We start from the raw sequence: 13,145 nt of genomic DNA, 5'->3' as shown, positions 1-13,145 counted from the left end.
AACCCAAAGCTGGCCCCGGGCTTTTCATTTGTGCTTATGAACAGGAACAGTCGTAATGACGTGTCAGACTGAATGACATTCAGCAAATAAACACATTAGCAGGAAATTATATTAAATGCTCAAGCGCTGACTCACTTTCACAAGCAAGGGTAGATTTTACTTTCAGAGTTCTTTCTCACCAGAATGTTAACAGGGGTTAATGGAAAAAGTACATAGACAGCAGCCAAAGAGCATTTGGTTTTGTGCATATTGATAAATCAGTCTACAATTGAGTGGAAGGGAGGGCTGCATCAAAGTCAGCAATTCTGGGTTGTTTTCTTTTAGCAAAAGTGACATGAAAATGTACTTAAAAAACCCAAACAAAAATCATAGTATATCAGACAGAATTAAGCTTCACATTTTCACCATGATCTGCCGATAAAACCTCGTTAGATTTCTCTTGACCTGGCTTAACCGAAGTCTATAGGGAGTGAGTTACAGTGACGTTTTTGTCTTTATCTCAAGTCAGCAGGTCGTCTCTCTTTGCCTCTAGTCTCCGTGTGATCAGTGAGCTGACACTGGTGTTTTTCCTGCTGCCTCACCCACCATCCACATCACTGTCCATAAATCAGGGCACACTGAAACCTTTATGACTCAGCTTAGTCTGCTGCACCAAAGAATCTGGCTAAGTGTCAACTCACGCAGGACAGCAAGAGAGAGAGAGGAGGAGAGGGAGAAATTTCATTATTTCATTAGGGAGAGAGAGGAGAAATCATGGAGAGAGAGGGAAATATCTCGCTGCACTAAACCTTGACAGAGGACAGACTGTTTTTCACCCAGCAATGAGGTGGAGAGACCAGGGGGCTTCCTTCAGGCATCTGCAGAGATGCAATCCCTATCACACAAATGAACCCCAAGAAATGCAATCTGTCTGTCTTCTCTTCTCACGCACACAATCACACCAAGGAGTGTGAACTACGAGCTTCTTTTTGATGTATCTGCAGCTCACTTTGAAATCTTGCATCATCTTATAATTGTAACACTTTTTTCTACATGTGGTACATGACCCGGCCCATCACGCATGCGTCAAAGCAATGCCCCATATCCAATCTCCTCTCCAGCTCCATCCTCCTTGTCCTCAGTTTACCCCACCCTGAACTACATTATCCTCTTCCTTCTGTTTCCAAAATGAGACCAGTCCAAAGGAGCACTCACTTTAATCACTACAAATTCTACTTTGAAATGAATTTGGCTCCGCTTACTCACACCATTCACCACTCAAAGAGATAGCAATACTGCAAATGTTTCCTTATTGATTAAAAGTACACTAATGATGAATGACCAGCTGCATTTTAAAACACAAACCATGCTGCAGACAGAATGCTGAACAAGTGATAGAGTTCCCTTCACAATATATATAGTAAACCAGCAGTGGGATATATGGATAGTCCCTCAGGTGCTCATATCGCAGACGCATACAGCTCTTGGAGACTTGTGTGTGTGCAGTGTGTGTGTTGATGCATGTCAGTGCTCAGTGAGACACAGATCCGCGTTAAATGTAGCATATCAAAGCAAAGCTGTATTATTTTTATCACATTTCATCTAGCAGTTATTGAGTTTCACCTCCTGTTTCATCTGTCATATTTGGGCTGTGAACGGACTGCTGTATAAATCTTATAACTCCCTCTGCCTCTTGTGGGCACACACTGTGTCAGAAGGAGGGGGAGCCCATCACAGGGGCCCACTGAGACCTCACAGACATATGATGCTGTGATGAAAAACATTGGGCTCAGGGTGCAGGAGGAGACATTGGCAGCAGCTAGTATTGTACAGTTACTCCCAGCTAACAAATAATAATAATAATAATTGCATTTATATATATATATATATACATACAATTTATTTGACGCTTTTCCCACAAGCTACGTTCTGTAAGTGTTTCTACAGCTTATCTGATATAGTCCGCTCCAAGTTCACAATTTCCCCACTCGAACTCTGAACTATCACCTATGAACGTGAGCTCACCCCAGTCTCTCTACGAACTCTGCTCGACCCATGAACTCTGCTCCACCCCAGAACTGATAACTGTCCCTGCTTACCTGCACCCTGATTAGACTCACCTTTGCTTCATTCAACCTACCGAAAGATTAAGTAAAGGTCATTACCAACTACTGACCTGCTCTGCTGTGCTGCAGTTGGGTCCTACCACATCCTGTTACATGTATAGGTATTATGGATACTTGTTTTTGTTTGTCAGAGCTTTTTTGTTTTTCTTTTTTTTTCAGTTATTCAAAATCCAATAGAAAAATCCCACAGGTTTTTTGGAAAGCGAGCCAGGGTATGCTAAGTGTATTGTTCTGTATTGATCAACAAAAAACACCCATTCACCTGCACCATTCTATTGGATCTTTGGAGAATTTTCCCCTTGAGTTCTTTTATTTTTCATTAAAAAAAAAAAGAGATCAAAATCTAAATGAAAATTTTCAATAAAATTACCCCTCCAGGGGTTTGTGCGCTATGCTGCCTGTCGCAAGATCTGTCAGTGGTTACACCAAAATAAATTCTGTGTGAGTCCTACATACAGGATGATTATAGCAGGAAACCCATTTTTGATCTGTCTCAGACTTCTTGACATTCATCTATTCCTAGACTTTAACAGCATGTTGTTAATAGGCTGGCTTGGTCCCAGAGTCATGAGACATTGTCTGCATGAGGAAAAGAATATCAGCTTTCCATTACAACAAATGTGTATTACATTTCAGGAGGATGCAGAATACTGTGAACAACTGTTTTGGACTCAGTGTCAGAAATCTAATCTGCAAACCAGCGGGGACTCTGGTTGTTATTTGCTTTTGTACTCTCATGATATTTAGGTTTACATCCAAATTGATGCTGAGGTGAAATGCTGTACTGAAGTAGAAGCAGCAGGATTAAACTACATTTAAATTCAATCTTTAAATGATGCTGGGGTAAAAGAATAAAAAAAACAGAGTTAATGCTCCCCACGTCTTTGGAAAGAGGATACTTTCACCTTGAGAGAAACACTTGTCATCCTGAGAATGTTTTTTTAAATTTTAGGAGGATATATGCCCTCCTCTCAGACTGCTAAGGACCTGGTCCAGACAGTTAGGATGGTCACGCTGCAGTCTGCCTTTTTGCTTGTCAGACAGCCTCGCTTTGTCTCCAGAAAGAAAAGGAAGTTTCAGATAAGAGTTGTGGCTCCCTCTGCTGATGTCGGAGAATCACCTAATTAAAAGCCACTGTCGAACGAATCTTCACATCGGCCTGGAAGACAGCAGACAGCAACTATTTCATTTTAAAAATGTGGCTCTCTCTTGTCCTAAAAATAGACACTCTCTTCTCCTGGTGTGCACATAGCCACAGTTTTGAGATGGCCTTATGTGCCCACTGCATGTGTACAAAGGATGCTTCAGTGAGTCAGATGGAGACAAATGTAGGAGCCGCAGGGCCCATCCTTTCTCATGCATCACATCCTGAAAATGAGATGTTAGACTTGTGGATATAAATTTGCTATCCCTAACTCACCTGCAGAAGATGGATTCTGTGATCACATGCATTAATGCTATATTTTTCCCACCGTGATGGCTGTGTTCCTTCAGGCTGAGCTGCAAGCAAGACCTTTCCGTGCAAAATAACACTTTATCTGGCCAGCCTGTACTGTTCTCACATCGAAAGATATATCACGAGTTGAGTGAATGCTGAGGGAATTCATGTAGGTGTCAATATTAGTGCAGAAAAATAATTGACAGCTTGCATCATTACAAAGTGACGCAGATCTGACGTTTTGGAGCAAGAGCTACAGAAATGTGTCTTATATGTGACATTCTGTAAAAGTTTGGACATTCCTGCACCAAAAGCCAACAGAAAATCAATGTCTGCCCCAGGATGTTGAGTCTTTGTGCCCAGATAGTGCATTGACCTATCTGCACAGCAACGCAGGGCACAGGCTATTACCTGATTCTGCTGCCAGACAGCCAGGTGGATGCTCAGGCCCAATTTGCCTCTGGCGTCATGCGGCCCTGGCAGCGGACCCATAAATCCATTAGGCCTTTTGTCTGCTTTTGTCTCAGCAATTGAACACCTCAGCGGGAGCCATACAACCAGTGTGTAGAGCCCTACCACTCAGAAGTCTCTGAAGCATTGTAGTTTGCCGCATCATAGAAATCACAGTTCACTGAGTTTAGTGATGTCAGCCGCTGAAGTCAACCACTGAGCAACAGCGGAGTCAAATCAGGTCAAGCTTTATTCAAATGGTACATTTCATACATATGGATGCTTGATACTTTATTCCTCCCATAAAATAATGAAACACACAAGGCCGTATGCGCTCAAGCATGTTTGCACACCGAGTTATGCTCCAGAGTGTAGGAAGGTGGATGGTAAATCGGAAGCATATTTCTTTTTGTTCCAGCTGTCTGTCATGCTAAATGTTCATTCATAATGTGTCTGTTTGGTGACACACTGAGAGGCCCTGAGGCGAAGTAAACAGACAGGATGCCCTTGTTTCAGCACAAAAACAGTAATCTACAATAACTACAGCCCACTATCACTGCAGAACTTCTTCATTTTCACGAAAAAAGTAAGAAAATTTACATTCTGCATCCACATGTGTTTCCATTTACCTCACACCTCTGTGCATGATCAAGTGACTTGAAAATCTTTTTTATTTTTCCACCATTAGTAAAAATGTGGACCCAGTCTGTTAGGGTGTCTGAGACATAACACAATATGATCCAAATAAGCAGATGATGGGAGTGAGGATCTCCTGTGAAGACTCAACCTGTCTACTCCTATTGCTTATGGAGCATTCAACTCCAGGTGAACTCTGGAGTTCAACTCATGCTTGTCAAGCTGTCACACACACTAATGCGAGGCATGCACGCACTAACACACACTCACAGACCAGCACGCCATCTGAATTTAATGATCTCCCTTTAAAGGTTTTGTGAGGGGATATTTAAGCACATAAGCAGATATTTAAAATACAAGGCCACATCAAAATGTAACACATTCTTGAGGTTTTACCATGGACAGTCTATTGTATGCAATAGCACAAAGCAGTCAGGTGATGGCAATATTGTATTCCTTTTTGCAGATTTGATTGTTTTAAACTTTTAATAGCCCAAAAGCGACTTTTCACATTTGATGAAAAGAGATGTGGGAGATTTTGCCAGAGGAAAAAAAGGAATCAAAGGTGAAAAGGGCATGAGCAGATTTGAAGTCCCTTTACAATAAATTGTAATACTCAGCACGCACCTACAGCTCAGCCAGAAATAGGTCACAATAATCATGTGTAACAGCTCAAGCCATAACCTTGGAAATTCAACATATAGCTGCAAAATACATTTCTAGCACTTGATTTTCAGGTAGAGCTCAGTGTGTTTGAATCCTTTAGCTGTGTAACATTTGTTGAACATACAGCAGAAACAAAATACTCAGTGTTTATGCCTCTGTAATTTCACTTTGATGCTATGTGGTAAAAGAAGGCAGCAATTCAAAAAATGTTATCTAAAAGCATAATAAAAAAAGTCAGTTTTCTTGATTATAGTTTGGCCACTATAAAAGCCTCTCATTATGCTCCTCTGCAGTTGCCATATGTTTAACGGCTTTGTCCTTCGTAAAATGATAAGATTCAATAATAGCTTTCAATCAGACCGTGCTGTGTTGTGTTAGCGCTAATTCACCACAAGCTGCCTTTTAAAGCACCCACATCACAAAAGATGGGGAAAAAATGGACGTCACTCTGCCAAAGGGAACAACAAAAGCACTGGATGGCTGAACATTATTGACAGCACCATTTGGCTGACCAGTGGCAGCCGGAAAAAAAAAGCACACACACATATGATGGGCAAACAAAAGGCTAAGTGGACTACCAGATCTCAGCCAGCAGCTGTAAATTACTTTACTGGGAAGGGGAGGTGGGTGGTGGGCGTTATTTGTGATATACTGGCTGTGCTGAAATGACTTGTAATTGAAGTCAGTAGCCTCAATGAAGGACAAGTTTAATACATTGTTTAGATCAGACTTCCATTTTCCTGTCTAAACAATTATAGTATACGCAGTTATTTCAAACATAACCTTATGTCAGTATATAGTCCTAACTCCCAGCTCTAGTCCATTTATGACTCAGACCAGGGTGAAGTTGGGTAATGTGCAGCATCAGGTAAAGTGGGACAAATAAGGTTTTACATCTGGGGTTCTTTATTAAATAACAGCAGACAATCATCAAACTTAGTGAAACATTGTTGCTACTAATGTATTTTTCACATAACTTTGATTGGTCTAAAACAACCTAGGATGGGTAAAGCAAATATATATATAAAAAATATGCTGGTCCTAGAACTTGCAAGGTAAAACATGAGGCATGATTTTTTCATTTTTGCAATAATACTGTAATAATACTATAAGCAAAAAAAGTGTAAGGGGCAATTAAGTCAATTAAATAAGGGGCATTTAATTAACTGTTTCATATATTATCAAAATATTTTCACAAAACATTTGAAAATTTTATGAAAAGAGGTTTTGGGTGAGTAGCCTCCTAAAAGTATTTAGGTAAAATGGGACAAAAAAAGAAAGCTAAATGGGGCTTTTTTCTAAAGCAATTCTGAAACTAGCACGTTTTAGGCTACCATGTGCCATAAGATCATGACTTATGCTATTGTGTGCCATGCGGTCGTATTATTAAAATATTTTTAGTATTTTTGTCACTTAAAAAAATATTAAAAATGATACAGTGAGTCCATCATAGCCACAGTAGTCCAAAATTAGCCATCATTGCACTGAAACATGCAGGAAAAGAACAGGGAACCAAGGCAGAAAAGTTGGACCATATTTTTGAATGAATCATAAGGTTACATTTATGATCTAATGACTAAATTGATAAATGGATTTAATCATTTAAAAAACAAACATGACTATCCTGCTTTGCCTGAAGATAGCATTGGAGGGGAAATTTGAGGTACCTTTACTTTATTTGAGTATTTTAATCTCATGCCACTTTTTACTTCTGTATGTTTAACTTCACTTTAATTAGTCGATAACTTCAGTTGCTACTTTATTACTACTTTATTTTTTCACACAAACCATATGAAATGCACAAGTGAAGCTCAAACTATAGTCGATTGATTAGAAAATGAACTGGCATTGGTAAAAATGTCAGGGTTACTGCTCCTCAGATATAACTCGCTGCTTTTCCTTTTAATTAATTAGATTTATTAAATTGATCAAATTCTTTCTGCATCTAGTACTTTAACTTTTAATGCTTTCATTTTCCTGATTGTAGGCTACGTACATACTTGAGTTAAGTCATATTTTCAATGCAGGCATTTTTCTATTTTTTTTTTTTTTTTTACATTGTGGTAGCCTATTAGTACTTTTACTTAATAAACAGATCTACCACCATTGGTTTTAAGGTCCAAAGTATTTTACATGATGATGATGATGACACAGCAGATACATAACACACCTTTAAACTAACACTTGAGCTTCAGAATTGTTAATGTGTAATTTTTTTATGTGTTAATAATGTGTGTGTTTTAACGTTGTGTGTATTTTAGTGTGTATTTTGTGCACTGTATTTTCTGATCTTATGTAAAGTGTCTTGGAGCAGGCCTACCATTAAAAGCACTAATAAATAAGATGTATTATTATTATGATTATCGTTGTTATTATATTATATTATATTATATTACGTTGTTAATTTTTATTCTTATTATTACTTGAGCTTCAGAATTGTTGTTTTTTTCCTGGTAATCCACCAAAAAAGTCCCACTTCACCTGACTTCACCCTAATGTAGTTCTCATTTAAACCAGCTAATGTGAGCAGCAGCATGGAGTTTGCAATTCAATCTCATTTTAAATTAAAAACAATAACCTGGTGATAATTTATTTATAACACGCCGGTGATTTATAACTCTGGTCTCAATTAATTATTCTCCTCTAGATTGTCAAACTGTGTGCCGGTGGTTCTTAAACTGAGAGTGCAGACACCATCAGGAGTCCTTGAAGCCAAACGAGGGACAGGTCAGTCTCATTATAATTTCCCTCAATTCAATTTGACTTCATTTGAGGATTTATGGGGAATGGCTACAGTTATCGACTGACTGATGTCTGGGGCTCCTCGGACGAGGTTCCTGGAGAGGAAAAGAGTATCTGTGGTGCAGTGTGGACTTGTTGTTGTTGTGGGGGTAGTTTGGGAAGGTTCACGCCTCTCCTCCACTCTTCTCTCCCAGCAGTGTGTGCCCTCCTCTCCCCTCCCCGTTTACAAGTCATGATGGCGGAACTGTAGAGCTCGGGACGAGCAGGAGTGCACCGCCCGTCCTCGTTTACCACTTGTATATAGTTATTTATTTATTCAGCCAACTCCACGTCTTCCCCCGAAATGACCCGCTGGATTCCTACTAAAAAAGAGAAGTACGGAGTCGGTAAGTTCGTAAATAAACGTAGCTACGTGTGTTTTGCTAGTGGAAAACTCACCGAGTGAACTCCCAGCTAACTTCAAGGGAAAAGGGACTGAAGTTGGGAAACACAAATTATTGGCGACTTTGTTGTTGTTGGTACATGGCGGGAGTTGGCACCATAACCCAATGAGGTTCCACAAGCTTTTTTTTTTTGTTTACACAGTGCTCGATATTTCCCCTCCTTTTTACTCTTGATATTTGGTTGCAGTAAGAAATTACTCGTATAACTGTCCATACTAGGTGGTGAGGAAGGAATGGAAAAGAGCCAAGAGTTCAATGAGCATACCAGTCATTCTTGTACTTAACCTCGCTGAGCTGACGTGTGGAAGTTGCAGTGAACTTAAATGAATCCTCATTTTGCTGAAAGGTCCCTTGAAGCCCCCCTCAAGGACTCCTGTAGGGCCCCACATGGGAGCTGTGACTGTACAGTATGCATGTCAGATAAGAGAGAAGAATTTGCATAGACACTGGATTTGTCTGTGTGACTTGGCTACACTTAACCTAGCTATAGGGCTTAAGTGTGTCTGCCTTTTGAGGCTATTCAGCACTCTGCTGTGTTTCTTTCAACTTCATTGTTTGGACTGCAGTGGCTTACAGCAAGGTGTGGTCCTGTCAGGGATAGGCTACATGTGTGTGTTTGCGGGCTTACTGTGCATGCATGTTCATGCTATCAAGTCCACACCCTCAAGGTAAATCAGGATTACTACACTGAAAAATCTTAAGACTTGATTCAGCAACTTCGGTAAACCAAGTATAAATAACTGTATTAATTATATTTATGAATTAAGCTAGTCAGTTGTATTTGTATATGTTTAAACATGTTAAGAAAACAGAACTCGCAGATTATCATTTGCTAAACCCTCTTTGTCATGATCAAGTTAAGTCAGATTTACCTGGTTCATTGAAGTTGCTAACACAAGGTAATCTCACTTTCACTCTCAAGTAAATAATTAAAGTAATCAAGTAAATGCAGCTAAATTTGAATAAACTTAACAATTAGACATAAAGATAAGATAAATTAAGATTGGTAGTTATATTTATTTTGTTTCTAATGTTTCTAAGATTATTTTATGTAAGATTAACTTGTCAGATTTAACAGTGTAGTAGGATACATGAGACATTTCTTTGATGTTAAATGTAATAGCTTAATTGTCAGCACAGGTTGGCTGGTCATTGCTACTGACTCACTGCTAAATCTTTATTTTTTTCAATATTTATTTTACTGTCATCACATCATTTTATGTATCTTACTCATCACACAGCTCATGTATTGATGAGATTTCTTTTTTTTTTTTAATGAAAAATGATGTGAATAGGTGTGTCACCCAGTGGTACATTAGAATAACAAAAAAAAAATCTCTATATAAAGATAAATAATGACAGAAGTTACAGTGCAAGTTTACTTTTTTTTTAGAGTGTGATTTTGAAATCGGAAAAAAAATATCTCTGATCCCCTATATTTAAAATTCTGCCTGCTATTTCATAAGTCCATTTTTTTTCTTTATCATAATTTCAACCTCCCTGTACAGTGACGAAGGGTTAAAAAAAAAAGACAAACAAAACAGAACAAGTAGTAGGAATCACGGGAAATTCCTCTCAGCCTTACTGTAAAGGCTTAATTGTCTGCACAGGTTGGCTGGCCATTGGTACTGACTCAGTGCTAAATCTGTGCTGAAGGCTACAGACACTTTTGCAGACAGTCGTGTGCGGCAGATGTGTTACACAAGAGGAAAACCCTGCTTGTGTGCACAGTGAATACCCCGAGTCTATAGCCTCTCTGTGTGAATCATATCCCAGGACTGAAAATACCTAACCTGGATCCTCTCACCGATTTTTATCTTTAGAGAAAGTGTGTTCTGTTGCTGTTGCGACTAAAAACATTTTTAAACCACAAACGCAGGTGGGAACGCTCTGCTGCATAAACACTACACACTTGGTTATATATGACCTTGTTTTAGCAGCTGATGTTGAGGAATTTTTTTTGTGTGTTAATCCTTTTAGATCCCAGTATGGCGTTCAAAAGTGTTGCTCTGCGTGATTGTGTAGATGGTGCCATTCTCCTGCCATTCGCCTCAGAGACGGGGCAGGAGTCACTAACACTGTACTTAATCCTTAAAATGCCATCGGACCCTGTACAAGGTTTTACAGTTTTAATCCGATTAGTCAACCCAGGCTGTGCCCCAATACAGGCAACTACATTTTGAGATGAAAGAGGAGTCGCAAGGTTTCTGATAATATCTATTATATCATGCTAGCTAACAGGAAAATGTGGATAATATGGGGCTTAAGATATCACCATCTTTAATGGTGAATTTGTGACAACATCATTATGGGGTAGCTCCTTAATTTTTATATCCTGAAGAAGAGCACCGCGCTGGAGACTCAAATGAAGGATGGGGATCAGCAGGGGAAGAGCGTGTTAGTTAAATTCTAACATGCTGTCTCTGTTTTGACATTATTTGCATCCATAATGACATCCCTTGGCTTTATTAGATTTCAGGGCGAGTGAACGATCACATAAATGTGTGCCAGACAGTGCTGGCTGTTTTCATTGACACCCTCCATGAAAATCATTACACATTTGTGGCCAGCTGATGCCGTTGCTGAATTACAGTAATCCAGGAAGTTAAAGGGGAACTTCACTGTTTTTACACACTGGTCATGTCTGTCAACAGGTGTTGCGAAACTCGGGTGTGGTAAATTATATGTGTGAGAAAAGCTGTGTAAAGCTTTTAAAGGCTGCAAAGGGAGCTGCACAAAATCTGATGAATCGCCTCAAGTGATGTCATTATAGGAAGGCAGTGTTATATGCAGGAAATCAAATATATCACAATATTTTGGAAAAGATACCTTGATGTCGATATTGAAACAATATTGTTGGGTTGACTGTTGGTGCTTTCTCAAAGACTTAACACAATGAGATTTTTGATAAATAATCATCAGTAAAGTGGATATAGTGACTAAGTGAGTAAAGGCAAATAATAGAACAGGTAACAGTGTGGTGAATAGAAAAAATACATTAATTTACTGTTCTGCAGCCTTTAAAACCTGAAAAAGACAACACTTCCGATATAACGATATCTAAGTTCAAAGGAAATATCTAGTCTCGTATTACAATAAAGATATAATGACACTATATTGCCCACCACTACATTAGAGTCAACATTGGCTGGTGCTGAAGACTACAAGTGTGAGAATGAAAGCGATTGTGGGACACACCGTGGTTAACAGACCTCTTTAGTCTCATTCTCACTCTCACGTTTAAGGCTACCCTATATGCAACTAGAATAACACACCCAAAACTCTTACGTAACTGACAGGGGTTAAGTTGCAATGTGGGTAATGTAGGCACCAGATTTTGTCGAGGAGGAATAATACGCAGAATGAAAAAGAAAATATCTGTGGTTGTGCTGCAGAGATTTTGATTCTGCTTTTCTTCTCTTTAAAGACAATCTTCTAAAATATTTGAATGTATATTAAAAAGCAATGTTTTGGAGAATAATTTGTCTGTAATAAAAAAAAATCAAACGTCAAAAATGCAGCTTTTTCTTCCCTGAAAACTCCATATCTTGAATTTGCAATTATGTTTCATTTTTAAAGTTAAGCAGCTGGATGCATAATGTCTCCTGGTTGCCTGACAAGCACACTCTCAGTATACCTGCACTGGAGACGTCAGGTGTCCACATCACACTTTTGTAACTTGCATATTGGGCCATGATTCGCTTCCAAACAAGTTGTGTCATAAATCATGTATGTGCACTTTATGATGTCAGATCCAAGGTGAGCACGCTGTGAAAACAGCCTTCTAGTGTCAGACATAGCACAGTAAAGCTCAGACATCCAAGTTAAGTAACAATAAGCAAAAGACATTTTTGAGTGGAGGGGGACTTTAATATATGTCATTTGTTATGATGACTACACTTGGTCCATTGCAGCAAGCCCCTGGAGTAAACGTGTTGCGCATTCTTATAAATATTATATAATAATGCGGCCATACTGATTATAATGCCTTACAATTGCTTACAAGCTGCACTACTCGCTTCTATAATTACCTTGAGTATTCTTTAGGGAACTGCCATTCAAGCGACTGAAGTCATAAAGAGCGACTTATGTTTGCACTCACTGTGGTCGTGTGAAAAGAGAGTACTACTCAGCCACAAGCTCCACTTGGTAATATTATGCAATAAATAAATAAGTTTCCTCAAAATGCTCAAGAGCTAAAAGTTGTTTGCTCTGCTGGTGTTATGTGTCGCGTGGGCGTTTTATGAGCAAAACAAATTTACATCTGCCTCCATAGATTGCAATCAAAACATCACAGTTTGCTCATCCCGCAGTGTCAAACCTGATTGCTGCTGGTCAGATGAGTGTTGACCTTGTTCTCAGTTTTGATGGACTGACCAGCTGGTTGGACGGTCAGTCCTGACTTTTAAAACTCTGAAATGATTTTAGAGTAGCTCTTGAGAAACCTGGAGAAAGACATTGGTGCTTTTTTTCTCCATCAGAGAAAGCAATTGTAATTTTCTTTGAAGCAGAGTATTCAACCAGAATTAAAAAAATGAACCCATAGTGGTTTAATTCTATCCCTTTTTTCGCTATTTGCTTTGAACTCCAGAATTAGATTTCTGATTTATGGATAACCTAACAGGACTTATTAGCTGAAGCACAGTTTTTAGAGACACAGATCGT

At 39.0% G+C, this 13,145-nt stretch overlaps 1 protein-coding gene across 1 annotated transcript in view; it reads left to right on the top strand.

Annotated features, from left to right (window-relative positions):
• Positions 1 to 8,235: 8,235 nt before the first annotated feature.
• Positions 8,236 to 13,145, top strand: part of dock5 (dedicator of cytokinesis 5) — a 48,115-nt gene continuing 43,205 nt past the window's right edge. The window contains exon 1 of the mRNA XM_042487931.1: positions 8,236 to 8,423. Coding sequence (XP_042343865.1) covers positions 8,381 to 8,423 — 43 coding nt within the window. The 5' untranslated portion in view covers positions 8,236 to 8,380. The remainder of the gene's footprint in view (positions 8,424 to 13,145) is intronic.

The sequence above is a fragment of the Plectropomus leopardus genome, chromosome 6 (assembly GCF_008729295.1).
Source record: "Plectropomus leopardus isolate mb chromosome 6, YSFRI_Pleo_2.0, whole genome shotgun sequence".
Lineage (NCBI taxonomy): Eukaryota > Metazoa > Chordata > Actinopteri > Perciformes > Serranidae > Plectropomus > Plectropomus leopardus.
Note: the sequence above shows the minus strand (reverse complement) of the source record. Positions and strands in the feature narration are given on the sequence as shown.